This window comes from Salminus brasiliensis, chromosome 25, assembly GCF_030463535.1.
Source record: "Salminus brasiliensis chromosome 25, fSalBra1.hap2, whole genome shotgun sequence".
NCBI lineage: Eukaryota > Metazoa > Chordata > Actinopteri > Characiformes > Bryconidae > Salminus > Salminus brasiliensis.
The window spans coordinates 12,278,617-12,294,974 of NC_132902.1; the positions used below are offsets into that span (position 1 = coordinate 12,278,617).

Below are 16,358 nucleotides of genomic sequence, written 5' to 3' on the forward strand. Positions count from 1 at the left end.
ATGATGTGATTGGTGGTTAGTGGTGTTGTAGTGAAGCTGATGATGTGATTGGTGGTTAGTGGTGTTGTAGTGAAGCTGATGATGTGATTGGTGGACTTCTATAGGACTAGTTACTGCACTCACAAGGAGGCGGCCACGCATGCCAGTCTTTTGTCTCCATGTTAGCTCACAGCAGACACACTCAGTTCAGAGTTCAGTATCACCATTACTGCTGTGGGGATTGAATGACTTTTTTAAGCAGAATACCCAAAAGCCTGACAAAAAGGATGTCAGCAGCTTCTAGAAGACTAGCCAAAAGAGATCCACTGACAAAGCACAGAAAAATGACTGCAAATGCTTTTAATGACTTAATGAGATTTAATTGGACTTTTAATGGGAGAGATGGAAGGGAGAGCAAAGAGATATGGCAGAGAGTGTGTGTGTGTGAGAGAGAGATAGAGGGAGGAGGAGATGGAGAGAAGCGGTGAGGTCAGATGGGGTGAGTATGCCTGTATTGTGGCGACACTGCACACACACACTCTCGCTTGCTCTCTCTCTCTCTCTGCCTGCTGTTATTAGCTGATGGAAACTAGGCCAGTTCCTCTGATGTAGCCCTTCTAAGCCCCCCTTCTTTTGTACCTTTCATAGGGGCAGGATCATAGAGACTGGTGTTATTTGCTCACTCTCCCTTTCGTACTCGCTCTCTTACTCGTCTTTCTCACCCACACGCACACACACACACACACACACACACACACACTAATAGACTATCCTCATTTGGACTGATGCTGGCCTTTTCTAAGCCAGAGGCTCTGTGGCCTTGTTTTCACCCATAAACCACAAACGGAGCAGGATCATTCAGCCTCCTGCTGCTGGATGTTTCTCTCACTCTCCTACATATGCTTGTGTTCTCATTGCGCTCTCTGAACATTTCCCAGGCTCGTTACATAGTAAATCGTCATGCAAAAGCGTAAATCTTCAAAATAGCAGCTTTAAAGAAGCATAAAAAACCTCGGAACATTCAATTTTGGACATTTTGGGACACTTTTGGTCATTTTGGAGCATTTCTATTGGTCCATTCATCATGACATTTTGACACATTGTAAAGGACAGATTCACATGATGTCTAAAAGTCAAAAAACATAGAATGTTTTTGCATGTCAAAATCATCAATACTACTAAAATACTGAACAACAGTGAGCGAGTTAGGGTTTTCAGCTCAGCAGAGTTACATTCACATATAATCTGTATTTGTGTACCATGTAACCATGTGATTTTATGAGTGATGTCATGCCTCACTCATTTACATGTGTTGCATTGTCTTAACTGAATTCATAAATCATAAAATATACTATTGTTTTTAGCCATGAATAAATGTCCTGATAATTGTTTAATTACATGACTTTGTAAGGTGAAGGCTAGCACATGCTTCCTCGTGTGCCACCTCATGTTTTTGAGCTGTCACAGCGTCACTGGACTGCTGAACACGCCTGAAGGAGAAGACTGACTGTCCAATTCTGTTACATCAGCTAACAGACGCTTGTGTAGGCTAGCATCGCGCTGAGTGATGCGGGAGAGGGAGAGCCATCCTACGTAATCAGGTAGCTGTAAAGAACAAGGTCAGTTATGCCACTTGGGAGAGGGGGGGTCTTGTCCCAATCGCAAGCTATAAAAAAGAAAATTGACTACTGTTCCAGTTCATTTCCTCTCTGTGTAGTAGAGATGGACCAATCAGTGTTACGTCTTTCAGCGTAATCGGCCAATTGCTGATACCGATCGAGGGCAGGGCTGGATACCACTTGGTAACACATACCATATATCATTGTGCAGAGCTTCTGTAATGTTCCGTGCACTTTCTCTCACAATGAAATGTACTTTTTGCTTTTTTGAAATCAGCCACATTTAAGATGCTGTAGAACTCAAGCACCGACTGCTCAAAGTGGTTGTGGTGTTTGCTAGCTCTGCTGATACTCACTGTACTGGGCTGAGTGATGGATCCCGTTAGTGGTGCTAAAGGTCTTTACTCTGCTTCCTCCATGAGGTGCCTTACTTTTACACATTCTACAGATATGTATGTGAGTTTGAGTCAGATATGGGCTGTGTCTGAAACTGGAGGTAGCTGACTTAAAGCCTGGCTGCTCACCCCGTCTTACAAGTCTGTGTTTTAGAAGGCAGCGTAGTGATGAAGGTCTCTGTAACCGAATCACAAAAGTACACAACAGTACACTCCTGAGGTATTGACAGCTCCCTGCTAGATATGAGCACATGTGTTCTCATTAGCCATTAGCATTAGCATTTCACCCAATAAAACCGTAAGCTACATCACTAAATTTCCATTCAGACATGACTGGCTGCTTTGCTGCCTCAGAAGCCTGGTTAAGCAGGCAACATTTCTTACATGCACATTCAGACACAGCCATGCTAAAAAGCCTGCCGCACTCAGAGCTTCAAGAGACTTCAACAAGGGATTTAATGGGTTTCTGCAAATGCGCAAGTGGTTGAATGAGGATCTGCAGGGTCCTGTGACCCCGCGCAACACTGCAGCAATTCGCAAAATATGGAAAGCGTGATCTGACCAGCTCTCAGCGTTGGCTTAATTATCGGCTGATCAGCGCTTTCATGTCGTTACCGATACGTAGCCGATTGATCCTTCCATCTCTAGTGTGTAGGTTTACTCTTCACACACTTTGTCCTGTGCCTGCTAAGCTTATTTAGTTTTACAGTAAGTAGCCCTTGTTCTTAAAAAGGGGCCGTTTGGCTGTGTCCCCCTCCAAACATATGAAAACGTCTTCATGTATTTGGATGGTATGTTTTTGCCATATGTGGTCTGTTCTTTGTGTCTCCTTTTTCTGTCAGTCGTGTGGCTCACATGGCTCTTTCCTTCTCTGTCACACACACACACAGAGACAGAGACAGTCGTGGCGGGGTTGGCTCCCACTTTAATCTAGGAAATAATTCCACTTCCCATTAGCCTAATTAATCGTGAGCTTTGCTGCAGCGCGTGAGAGCAGAATGGCGGCTCGTGCCTGCATGTGTGTATTTGCGTGTGCATGCTTGCACACACTGCGAATCTCATGAATAAAAAAAAAAAATGACGGCCGAGTGTAATCTGGTGTAAGAGACAGTCATTTGCTTTTGCAGATCACTCTCTTTTATGTGGCAAATCCCTCTTAATGAATTAGCGGGCACTCTCGCCGCATGGATTCCGCTGTGTCTTGTCTGGTTGAGAGTGCAGAGGAATTGGCAGAGCCATTAGGAGAAATGTGCCTCTGGCGGCGAGCGTCTGGCAGCGTCAACAGGAGCGCAAATGTGGCGTGCCGTATTTGTCAGGGGATGCCATGCTGTTGGAGGTGCATGTTTATCACCCGGTCGTGTGCTTGTTGTTGCTTTACAGGTGCGGTAAGCAGTTTTGTGTTCAGGGAGTACGAATCGGATGGGGATGAGCATCGTTTTAATGAAAGTATTAATGATGTAAACACAGACTGCACATTCTTCATTTTGGACCACATTGAAAGCTGCAGGGAAAACACCATATTGCTGGTTTGTGGAGCTCCAGACGGACACAGTATTGTAATTGTATAGTGATTATAATGCTGTAACACTGTATTCTATTGTGGAAACACTTACAGTGGCAGGGCAAAGTTTGGCCCCTCCTGGTTCTGCCCCTGTTCTGTCTTCCCTGCCTCTGTTTTGTGTCTTGTCTGTCCTGTTCATTAGTCTTTCCACCTGTGCCTCCTCTGTAGCCACGCCCCCTTGTTAGTCCCAGGTGTTCCTCGTTGTCTCTCTGTATAAGTACCCAGTTTGTTTCCATGTCAGTTCACGGTATATTAGCTTGGCCTGTTTGCATGTGTCTTTAGTTAAGTTTCAGTGTTTTGCTTTCTTTGTTAGTTTTAGCACACAGTGACATTTGTTCTGTTTCTGATTTAGTCTGTAAGTTTTAGTATTTGGATCATTTTCCTAGTCTGTTTTGCTTTCCTTGTTTTAATAAAACTCCTGTGAGTACGTCTGCCTCCGCCTCCAGACTCCACAAACTGTAACGCTAAGCAACTGAAAGATGGCCATTTCCAAAAGCTTAAAGATGTTAGGTTAAGGATGAGACACGTCTGTAAATTTTGATTTTCAACTGTTATATTTTCTAAATAACAGTAAAGGAAAAGGCCCTGAAGCAAATACTTGGGGCCCCTGTATGTTCAGTACTTAGTCACGCCCCTCTAAGAAATATCACAATTTGTAAACTGGCCATTCTTCATTTTTCACTTTTTTTATTTTATTTATTTAATTTAATTTATTTATTTATTACAGATGATGTGATTAATGCATCCAGATAGTGCTGGTATTTAATTGAATCGATTCTTCTTCCCTTTTACCAGTGGAATGTTCCCTGTGACACTGGCTCCAACACTAGCCCAAAGCTTGATAAGTCCACCCCTGTGCCCAACAATCAGATAGGTGTTGTAATCACAAAATTTATAACCTTGCACATTGTGGCCAAGATGTTGCATTTGAACTTAATCATTCCACAGGACTTGTTTTTCCTTCACACATCAGGAATATTCAGATGTTCCTTTGAGAACTTCTGCTGCTGTGTTTTGTGGTGAAGTGTTCCGCTGATGGCCATGTTTGTGCAGGTTTAGCTGCATAGTAGAACATTGCACCACTCCAAAGTCAGCTCAATCTTCCTGAAGGTCTTTTGCAGTCAGAAAGGAATTTAAATTGGCCGTCCTACAAGACCTACATTTTTTTTTTCTTGGTCTTCCAGACCTCAACTTGACCTCCACCATGCCTGTTAACAGCCATTTCTTAATTACCTTAAGGACTGAGATAAGAGCTTCCTGAAAACGCATTGCTATCTTCTTAAAGCCTTCTCCTGCTCTGTGGGCATCCGTTATGTTATTTTTCAGAGTGCTCGGCAGCTGCTTTGAGGAGCCCACGGCTAGGACAAGGTTTGAGGAGCCAGAGTATTTATGAAGTAGGGGTGGGAATCTCTAGGCACCGTACTATTTGATCTGATTACGATGTAGAGGGCTGCGATGCGATGATTAAGCAAGCAACGTTCTCACTGTTTGACTCTACTTGGTACTTTTAAAGCAAATTATGTGTAATGATCCATACTGATTTTACATCCAGTATAATTGATTTATAAAACAAATGGAAACAATAGGGCAAGTCAGCTGGAAGGTATGGTGGAGCTTGGAGGCGGAGGCGCGCGTAAACACAGGTATTCATTGAATACTGAACGAAACAAAGTAAACAGGATACAAAGAAAACAAATACAGTAAAACTAATTAAAGAAACAATCAGGCCACGCTAACAAACCGCAAACTGACATAAACACAAGCACAAGACCACACAAAGGAAGGCTGAAACTAAGGGGTACTTATAACAAGGACAAATGAAGAACACCTGGATTTAACAAGGGGGTGTGGCCTCCAAGGAGGCACAGGTGGGGCTTGGAATGACAAGACACAAACAAAGCCAAACAGAGGCGTAGGTGTGACATGTCCCTAGTAGCCTTGACACAGTCAAGTCAACTTGAGCACCCTCTGAGTGGCCAGGATTGGCATGTTATCAGTAACTACAGCTAAACCTTTCTTAGTGATCCGCCGTTCCTCTGCTGTAGCCTTTAACAGCTTGGCCAGATCTGCACCCGTGTGGCACTCTTTCATTCCCCCTTCGCTCTTGTTTGGAGCACAGTTACGGTGGCATATGATTCTGTGGCGACGGATGTTCCAGCTACCCCTCCCGTTTTCTTTATTGATTCCATGACTTGATGGGACCCTGCTGGACCCATGCCAACTTTCATTGGCAATGAAAGTTGTGATTAGGTTTGTTGTAATTGGCTTCGCTCTTTTGTTTGAGTTGCATGGAAGCTTTGGCATTGCTTGTTTGATAGTCCTCTGGTTGTGGTTGTTGAACAAGCAATATGAAAGCTTTCAGCCCACTTGAAAAGGGGTGCTGCACTTCCGCACTTATGAGTCCCGCCTGTTGCACTTCGTCAACATTCCGTTATTAACGAACAGTTCGAAAATATATATTTTTTATATTCCTGAATCGTTTCAGAATCATTTACGTCCACATCGAGATGCGGTTCCCCCTACCTCTACTTTAAGGCCTCATTTTAGAATCGCATCTCCTGCCCTTTCCTAACAACAAACCTTGGCCTTAACAAGCTTTACCTTTTCACTCTGAAATTGTACAAAACACAAAATATACGCTACTTTGCTAATAATGGTGTAAAGAATGTTTTGTCTTTAATTGAATGCCTTTTGGAGATCAGTTCATCTGCTCACTTAACTATTCACAGTTACAGAACTTTTGAAATCCATGCCACTTTTGACATTTTTCGCATGCCACTGTATACTGGAGCTCCATCTTGCTTCAGTGTGTGCCATTCTAGACTGTAGCACTTCTGTTAATGCATCATTTTTGGTAGCTATCCTCCCTGTAGTAACTCATATATACTTATATAGTATATAAAACTTACCATGCAAATCTCATTTCCCTTTTGAGACTGGTCCCAAATAACACCCATTGCTTTTTTTGCCATTTGCTGTCAGAAACTGGCCAGCAGAGGTTGAGGGTGACCCCAAAATTATGCAGAACAACAAATGTGCTGCAGTCTGAACCTTAAGCAAAATGGTTCAATATAGTACTAAAAAAAGGTTTGTTTGCTCATGGCAATAGTGGATCTCTTAAGTACAAAGTAAAGACGTGAAGGTGTTTGGTCGGTGTGAAACGTCGGATTGGCTTTCTTTTGATCAAGACATGGGATGAATTTGAGGTACAATGTAGTCTGAGCTTGCATCTGATAAAGTGGCCAACTGATACTCCTCCAAGCATATTCAGCTGACCAGTGTGCTAAGGAGTCCTAACTAAGCCCCCTAATAAAAAAGAAAGGTTACTGTGACTGTGATGTACTATGATATGATTTTTAAATTGCTCAAATCATAGAGTAGCCTAAACATATACAAAATATAAAAAAGAATAGCCTGTATAACATCACTGCCCTCCTCTCTGCAGAGAATCCTGTGTCTGTGGAGCTGAGCTGCGGGGTCGGTCCTGTCCACGTGGTTTTGGAGCCTCCTGACCCTGTGCTGCTGGACTGCCACTTGGGGGCCACCGAGGCTCCACTCAACATCACCTGGCTGCGGGACGGGGTGGTGCTGAGCGAGAGTGAGGCCATCCAACTTCTCCCCAACGGCTCTCTGTTGGTCTTGCCCTCCAGCCGGGACGTGGAGGGTGCCTATAGCTGCCTCAGTGGCAGCTCCTTTGGAGCTCTTACCAGCCGCACGGTCACTTTGCAACTGGCCAGTGAGTATCTGGCCAAGGCGGCCAATAACATTGAACTTTTACAGGCTGACTGGCACACGTTGTGTATGCTGAACGCTACATATTGGCCTACATATTGCACTTTTTCTGACCAGAGCACATGATTCAGCTTCTAAGGTACATGATAATTAGTTGATGATTCAGGTGGATAACAGTACACTCTGCTGAGCTGTGACCCTTCATAAATGCAGCTTAGCAAACATGCTGACGTAGATGAGTATATAATGAAAGGATTGATGCAATGTTGTCTGAATGGCTAGACAGGAGGCTGTATTACACAACTGTTTATTCTTAGAAGAGACTACGATCACAAGGTGCCATCTCAGTCGGAAAAAGCATATTTCTCTAACCAGGTTTTATAGTCAGGTTTTGCCATCAGGAAAAGATAAGATGTGCTTTCATGGTTGGTGGGTTAGGATGCTTGACCTTTTGACTTCTAGGATATGGGCACTGGTGTCAGGGTGTGTATAACTGACTAAACGAGAGCGTCCTCCAAAGGTTACTGGTCTTTCTAGGGTTAGAACAATGAACCAGACCTCCATCTGGAATCTTATCCTAGCTTGTGGGATGTCATTCTTAGTTCATGCCAGCAGACATTAGCAGGCTGACAATAATAAACAAATTAATGAAATCCATCTGGGCAACAAAGACGGTTTATGCTTCCAGAAATTCCTGATCACATAATTCAGTAAAAAGCAGTAAAATGCAGATCACAGATGCAGTAAAAAGAAACAAGTTCTCATTTTTTCCTCAGGTAGTTGAGATCTTTGTGAGCGAGTCTACACAACTTGGCTTGGTTCCAGATTTTTTTCTGGATTCCCCCAGCCAGCATCTGGATGTGTTCAATTCCATCACCAGCTTACCTGATTTAGTGTAATTATGCACTGATTTACTAAACCAAGTGTTGGATGCTATAAATAATTCTAGCCCCTGAGGAAGGCATTGGAGATTTTGTAATGAACACAGTGATGTAAAACTACTACTTTCTGTATTTATTTCATTAGTATTTATTCTAATATTAGTGTTTTGGTAAGTAAATAAACACATACTGTTAAGATAACAAGCTTTTTCATTCTAATTTTACAGCTATCGAAAATGTTTATACAGTACTGTATATGTACTGTATTCAGATATTCAGCTTGTACCTCCAGTACCTACTTATCTAACAGATAACATAGACCAGTTTTTTTGCATTCCATTATGGGAAGATTTAGAAAATACACAAACTAATCAATCAGTCAAACATCATTTTTATGTTTTAACAGTAATGTAAAAGATTACATGTGAGTAAGCACATGTGTTGGTATAGACGTATGTGAGTGTTCTTTTTCTTGAGAATGGTTCACCTCCCAAATGATATCTGGTCAACAGCAGCACTATGGTCAGAATCAACAGACCAGTGTTAGAGAGTGACTTTCAAGTAGCACCTCAATTCAGTTCAATTTAATTTGTATGAAGCTTTTGATAGTTCTTCAGCTGTAGTTTTGTAGTTTAAAAGTTGAAATGTTTATCTTTTAAACAAGCCAGAGGCAGCAAAAAAAAAACTTTAGAAACATGAGAGAAGAGAAATTCAAGCTTTAGTAGCAGATGCAGGTAATTTTAAGGTGGTAGAAACTGATTCGGAGGACAGACAAGCAGCAGCACCCAGTCGCAAAACAAACTTGCACCAGCATCAAGCGGGAAACAGGAGCAAGGCCACTTAGGACATGGAGACAGAAGGAAAGAGTGAAAAGAGAAGACAAAAACAGACAAATGCACAGATTGCAAACATTTGTCAGCAAAGGTGGAGTCTGGTGGACAAAGAAATGCTATTAGATTTAACAGGTCATGAAAAGACAAACTTGTAATGTGACAATACGCCACTTTGCACCGACCCACTTCCACATAGGCCTGTCATTATAACTATGTTATACTGTCCCAGAAATAATTGCGGTAAACAATATTATTGTCATTTTCAGACCATGTTATGCTACTGATTATAATGATATTATGACAATAATTAGATTACACCCTTTTAAATTCTCATATACACAGTCATACATGGTACAACTAGTAGTGAAATGCAACTAGCCGCTCAAATGAAAGAGACATATATTGTTATAATATAATATAATATAATATATAACAAAAAATGGAAGAGCTGTATATACACTTAATTTAAATAATATAGAAATGATGAATTGATAATAATGCAATGTAATGGACGAGTCGTTCAGTGTAAAATGCAAAATGTGCAGGCATTATGCCGTGCAACTGAGCAGGAGGTACTGTAATAATAATAATAATAATAATGTGAAGTCCTGAGTATGATGTTATGTGTGGGTGTTCTCGACTTCTCGGCTTTAAGATTGTCAGTTGACTGACGGGTCTCTGACTGATGTTTTGACCTCTCACCTCAACACCTAGAATTCAGGTACACATTGGATCATGTTTTTCCACAAAGAAGAAGATGGACCACTAGAAAAGTGCATTTCCTGAAGGGAAAGCTCAGCTAAGTGGTTCTCAGTACTAGACAGTTGTTAGGCTGTTGCTATGTCACTGCTATGGTATTCCAGGTCTCTATGGTGTTGCTAGCTGGTTGCAGTGGTGTTGTTAAGTGGTTGTTATGGTGTCCCCAGGTGGTTGCTTTAGGGTTGCCAGGTAGTTGCAAAGGTGTTGCTAAGTGGCTGCTATAGTGTTGCAAGGTGATTGCTGTAGTATTTGTAATAGTTGACATGGTGTTACTTAGTAGTTGCTAGGTGGTGTTGATAGGTTACTTAGGGTGTTGATAGGTGGTGGCTTATTAGTTGCCGTGATGTCACAGGTAGTTGCTGTGGTTCCCCATGTGGTTGGTTGGGTGTTACCAGTGCCATTAGAAGGGTGCACAAACTTTTTCCTATTGGGGAAAAAAATCGCACCAATCCGTTGCTATGCAAAAAAGTCTGGCTAAACAATATAGGATAACAATTTAGTTGTTATGAGGAGATTTTTGTGCAGAGACCAAGACTGGATTGCAGCAATGTCTGCTGCACAATGCAGCTCTTAGTCCTAGAACACTGGAGGAAAAATAAACCTCCACCTACACATCCTTTCTGTTCTCCCTCTCCCCTCTCTTACGCTCTCCCGTCTCTCTTTCACACACAATGTAATGCTCTTATCCGGAGCCCTACAGCCTCTTTGCTTGGCTGGAGCTGAGGTTTGTCCTCACCTGGCTGGGATAAGGACTCGATTGTGCTCTATTGTCCCATTGGAGAGGAAGGGGGGACCATATCAGACTTCATCCCCCTTTTTTTCCTCTCTCTCTCTCATTCTCTCTCTTTCTCTATCCTGTGCTTTCATTCTCTTACTCACCTGAGTTTAAGGTCACTCTTCAGACAGAAGAGATGCTTTTCGTTCAGGCATTATCCTTTATCCTTTTCATGGTCCATCTCTCTGTCTCGTTCCCTCTCCCCCATTCCTATTTATTCACTTGGGCTGAATGGCCGTTATGACAGCCCTGATGATACCTGTTAGCTCTGGCAGGAGGACTGATGGGAATCACAGTTTTGGGGACAGTGCGCAGACAGGGGGAATGAGCGTTAGATGACCTAAAGGAGAAAGAGGCCATAAAGAAGAAAGTGCGCATGCCCGGAATTCTCGGGACAATTAAGAGTGTCCTTCAGAGGTTGGTGGCTCTAATCGGCTGTGGAGGAAGCGGATTTGAGAGATAGACGGGACAGATGAGGATGGGATGGAACAGCCCTGCGGGAGGAGCAGTCTGGAGCGCCGCTCTGGTAGTTAATGAGGCATTCCAGCTTTCCAGAAGCTAAGATTGCAGACATGGTTAGAAACCATCACGTCTTGAGTGGCATGCAGATGTTCGGTTCAGCTTTGTTGTCAATATACTAATACAGGCTTGTACAGTACAACCAAACACTCCGGTGCAGGGTAGGTAGGATAGGTACAATAGGTAGGACATGATACAATAGTGCAGGGACAACAGACAAAAAATATGCCAAAAACAATAAATACAATAAAAATGCTAAATATGCAAATGCATGCATGAGGCTGGATGATTAATGTTTAGAGTAAGTTACTATACTAATAGTAAAATTGAATAAATATGTAAAGCAGGGATGTGTTGTGCATGTAAATGGTAAATTAAAAACTGGGAAATCAGGAGTGTCTGCTGAAGTTTTACTTCTTGTACGTAAACAGAATAGCAGCTGGTGTTCAGATAGAGAGAACAGTACACAGCCTATATCCAAATGCCAAAAGGTTAAAATTGCTTAGTTGTTTTCACCATTTTAAGCACAAATAGTGCATTCTTTTTTTTATTTGTACAATTTTATGTGGGAAATGTGGGAAATGTGGGAAAACAAGGAAAGAAGCACCATGCAAAACTATCCCAATAGATTTCAGTTCTGCTTTATTGTCATTATACTAAAACAGACTTGTACAGTACAACCAAACACTGTTAGGCTCAGGGGCCGAATAGGTAGGACGTACAGTAGTGCTAGATCAATAGACAAAATATGAGACATGAGGATGCACAGATGGTAAGTACTGAGACCATAAATACAAAAATATACAAATATGTGCATGTGGTCCACTCCGGAGCTCCCAGTTTTACCATTTACATCCACACATCACCGCTCTACATATTTATTCCATTTTACTATTAGTATGTGAGCTCCAAGTAAGGCTGGGCGATATGGTAAAAATATTATATCACAATACAAAAAAAACATTATGATGCACAATATTCGTGGTACATGAAATCACAGACTAGGGTAGCGACAGATTCTTAAAAACTACTATTCAACGTCTGCTGCACTTCATCTAATTAAACCAGTCTAATTACACTGTCGGTAATGAAACCTGCAGTTGATCAGTGTTTATTAAGTACTCTCAAAATATGTATAGCAATTTCTGACTGTAAGGGGAGCCCAAGAGCAAGAAATGCCAATTTTCCATAGTGTTGTTTTAATGTGCTATAGAATAATTGGACCTCCGGATATGCCTGAAACAATAGTCTTTTTTCAGAATATTTTTTTTGGAATTAGGGTTGGCCAATATATTTTATTGTTATTGTTATAATAATACATTTTAACACCCATTCAAGGCCTTCAGATCGCAGAGTTAGATCGGGTATATTTGGCCTGCCTCGGAATGCAATATTGCCAACCCTATTGCCAGATCAAATTGGTGTTAAGTAGTGTGTGCTGTACATATTTATAACCTTTTCACAGTATTTATTATTTATTTATTTATTAACCCACTTTATGGGTTTACTGAGATTTTTTTCTGTTGAAATTTTTCTGTTGAGTGTTTTAATGTGTAGCATGAACACAGAACTCAATCAATCAATCGATTTGATACAATACAGCCGATCTTGATTCAATACATATTTCAAATGGCAAATATAAGGAGTGTCTGAAAGGTGTCCTTCATGTCATTGTGTTAGCTTTCTTCTTTGCTTTATTAGATCATCCAAACGATTTAACAGTATTGCATAATAAAGCGCAAACCACAAGCTAAGATTTTGGCCCCTAGCTTATGCGTTTACGATGAGTGTGTTTTTCCTCCCTGCAACATTGGTTTGCCCTCTTTGTGAGCTTTCTTGTTTATTTTTTATTGGACTTCTTACATTATGAGCAATTTCCTCCAGTCTGCTGAATGCACTGTGCAGAGGCTTGAATGATACAGTATTACATGTTGTGTTGATGCATTCCCCCGTTTCTGCATCATCTTTAGCTCTCACACTTCTAGTGCCACTTTGGCCTTCAAAATTAAGCGTCAGGTTTTCCTCCCCAACAATAACAAGCTCACCCAATAGCAATGAATTATCATTACCCCACGATGGACATTTTCTATGGCTCTCGTAACTCCTCATTTAGACCATATCATGACCCACATGGGTGTTGCATTAGCCTAGCATCTCCTGTTGTGAACTAAAGGAACAGACTTCAGATGCCAGACATGTCTCGTCTGATCGAATGCTCCTGGGCCAGAGATAAATCATGCTAATTGGATTTTTTTTTTGCTGAAATCTTCCTTAAGGAACCCCTGCTTTAGGCTGATTTGACCACTTGAAGACATATTGGAACATTTGTTACTCTCCCAAATCTAGTGATTATGTTAGACTTTTGTTTCTTAACACAGGCCCTGGAGTACTCCTGCTGTGCATAGTGGTGCTTTCCCTGCTTCCAACACACCGCATCCACCTACTCTGTTAATCGAGAGTCCCTTCCTGAGATTACGAAATACGAAATACGTTATACAAGTTTGGCTGCCTTCATTCACTAATACCAGACAATTCAGTTATCTGGGCTGAAAGCGTTTCACATAGACAGCTGATCAATAACAGCAGCAAAGAGAAAAGCTCTAGAAGTTCCAGGTTGGGTAAAAAAGTGCTGCATTTCAGCGATATTTATGCAAAAGTGGAACAAACTCACAAGCACGGTGTGCAGTATTGTGTGATTTTAGTGAAAAGAAGTAAACAGCCTCTGCTGCAATCCATTTTCCTGCAAAAGTTAATGCAGTTCTTAGAGTGGCACTAGAGTACAGTCCAGACTACAGAGTCCAGACTGAGAGCAGGATGCTTTGACTCCAAGGCAAGATAGTAGTGGACTTTAAGTTGAGACCAAGTTAAGACTAAGGCCAGATTAAATGTAAAATTTATTTATTATTACTACCTTCATCCATCCATCACAGAACAAAGCACACAATACATTGTAGATGTGGAGGCTTTGCATTATTATTATTATGTTATTATTTCGCTCCCCGATCCGAGGCCCTGAATGCTCAATATCAGCCAATACCAATCCGATCTTTGTGTTTATATAAATAATACATCATAAAGTATTATCATATAATCATAAATCATAAGAAAGTGTGCTGCTGATTAATACTGAAATAAAATCACACATTTATTTTTTTATTCTTTTCAATAATGAGACATTCTGGACTGATGGCTTTAGTTTAGTAGAGACTTAAATGACTTATATAGAGTGTTTAATATCTTATAATTCAGTTTAACTCACCTCCCTGACCAATCAGTGCCTTCTGAGAACGTTTCTGCTGCTGCTGGCTGGGTAATAATGTCCATTATTCTGGCACCTTGAGGACACCAGATAGCACTCTGAACAAAGATTGGGATTAGCCAACACCCCCAATCAATTGGAGCTGGGCAATATGACAATATTTTATCGTATCATGATCAATTTACACAATATGCTTTTCTAAGCATATTACATTTTACATTTCAATGTATCAGTTTCTGCAGTGGGTGAAATAACACATTTGTGGGTGGAAATACATCATCTCGGTCCTCTCCACCTGCAAACAAGAACAGTAGAAGAGCTCCCAACGTGCTCTTTGCTCAATCACTTTCTGTACCGTGTTTGTACAGTGTGTACAGTTAGAGTAAGAACAGTTAGACGCCTTAGACTGCAGTTAGACAGCATTAGACAGTCAGTAGTTTTCAGCAAGCTTCAACCACGCTCAATTCTGCAGAACCAGTATATTTGGTGGACTTTCCCTGTGAAATTTGGACGCACTGAATGCTGATTGATTCTGTGCGCTGTGGAGGAAAGGATGGGCTAATGTCCTAGTCATGGCCTCTGCAGGCCTTATTGCCACCTGCAAATTGAGGCTAAAATTGCTGAGCTAAGCTGGTTTCAGGGCTTTCTATATTCTTGCGAATGCGATTATGTTCTTGAGATGGGGAACGCTGATCCAATCTGCCCGTAGATTGGCCGTGGAACTGTTTTCAGAGACACTTTGGGATATTTGCGTTTATATGCATGAGCTGTTGCAGGAAAATGTTCAGTATGATGGAACCTCATGGCTAAAAAGGTTCCTTGGGTAAAACACTTCAGTAGATAATCCCAGCACCTTGTAAGTGACGGTTCAGCCGAGAATGATTTGTTTAATGTGTATCCCAAAATGCAGGTATTTGTCCAAGATGTTTTACTTTTGCGCTGGAGCTACGAGGCTAATTTAACCAAGTCAATGAAACACAACACCCAGTTCAACATGATGCCACTGCCTTAGCATTGTGTGTGTGTGTGTGTATGTGTGTGTGTGTATGTGTGTGTGTGTGTGTGTGTGTGTGTGTGTGTGTGTGTGTATTTTTGCGGATATTGCTTTTCCAACCTTTACTATGTGACAACATACAGGTTTGTTCTTAATGTTGCATTTGGACAGTGTGTGTGTGTGTGTGTGTGTCACTAAATATTTTCCAGTGTACAGTAACAGGTGAAAGATATGCTACTGTAAATAAAACAGTAATAAATAAAAAAGTACAGACCTAAAACACATGTTAATGCAAGGTGTTAACAGCCTGACAGTGTCAAAGTCTGTTTAAAACTACTTAAATCACCCATATAATGAAAAATGTATTTATTACTTCTGTAATCCTAACCCTAACCTCAGCCCAAAACCTAATCCTAACCCTAACCACAACCCAAAACCTAACCCTAACCTCAACCCAAAACCTAATCCTAACCCTAACCTCAGCCCAAAACCTAATCCTAACCCTAACCTCAGCCCAAAACCTAATCCTAACCCTAACCACAACCCAAAACCTAATCCTAACCCTAACCTCAACCCAAAACCTAATCCTAACCCTAACCTCAGCCCAAAACCTAATCCTAACCCTAACCACAACCCAAAACCTAACCCTAACCTCAACCCAAAACCTAATCCTAACCCTAACCTCAACCCAAAGCCTAACCCTAACCTCAACCCAAAACCTAATCCTAACCCTAACCTCAACGCAAAACCTAACTATTAACCCTCCTCTAATCCTTACCATAACCTTATCCCAAAACCTAACCCTGGCCCTGATCCTGACCCTAAACCTTAACCCAAAACCTAATCCTGACCCCTTATCCTGACCCTAATCCTAACCCTAACCTCAACTCAAAACCTAACCATAACCTTAATCCAAAACCTAACCCTAACCCAAAACCAATCCTAACCCTAACCTCAACAAAACATAATCCTAACCTTCATCCTGGCCCTAATCCTAACCTCAACCCAAAATCATTCGTAACCCTCATCTTGGCCCTAATCCTAACCCTTAC

General features: G+C 41.4%; 1 protein-coding gene across 1 annotated transcript in view; it reads left to right on the forward strand.

The window, feature by feature from the left end:
• The first annotated feature begins 415 nt into the window (after positions 1-415).
• The window catches only part of igdcc4 (immunoglobulin superfamily, DCC subclass, member 4), a 68,875-nt gene continuing 52,932 nt past the window's right edge, over positions 416-16,358 (forward strand). The window contains exons 1-2 of the mRNA XM_072671669.1: positions 416-478; positions 7,000-7,290. Of these exons, the coding sequence (XP_072527770.1) occupies positions 451-478; positions 7,000-7,290 (319 nt within the window). The 5' untranslated portion in view covers positions 416-450. The remainder of the gene's footprint in view (positions 479-6,999; positions 7,291-16,358) is intronic.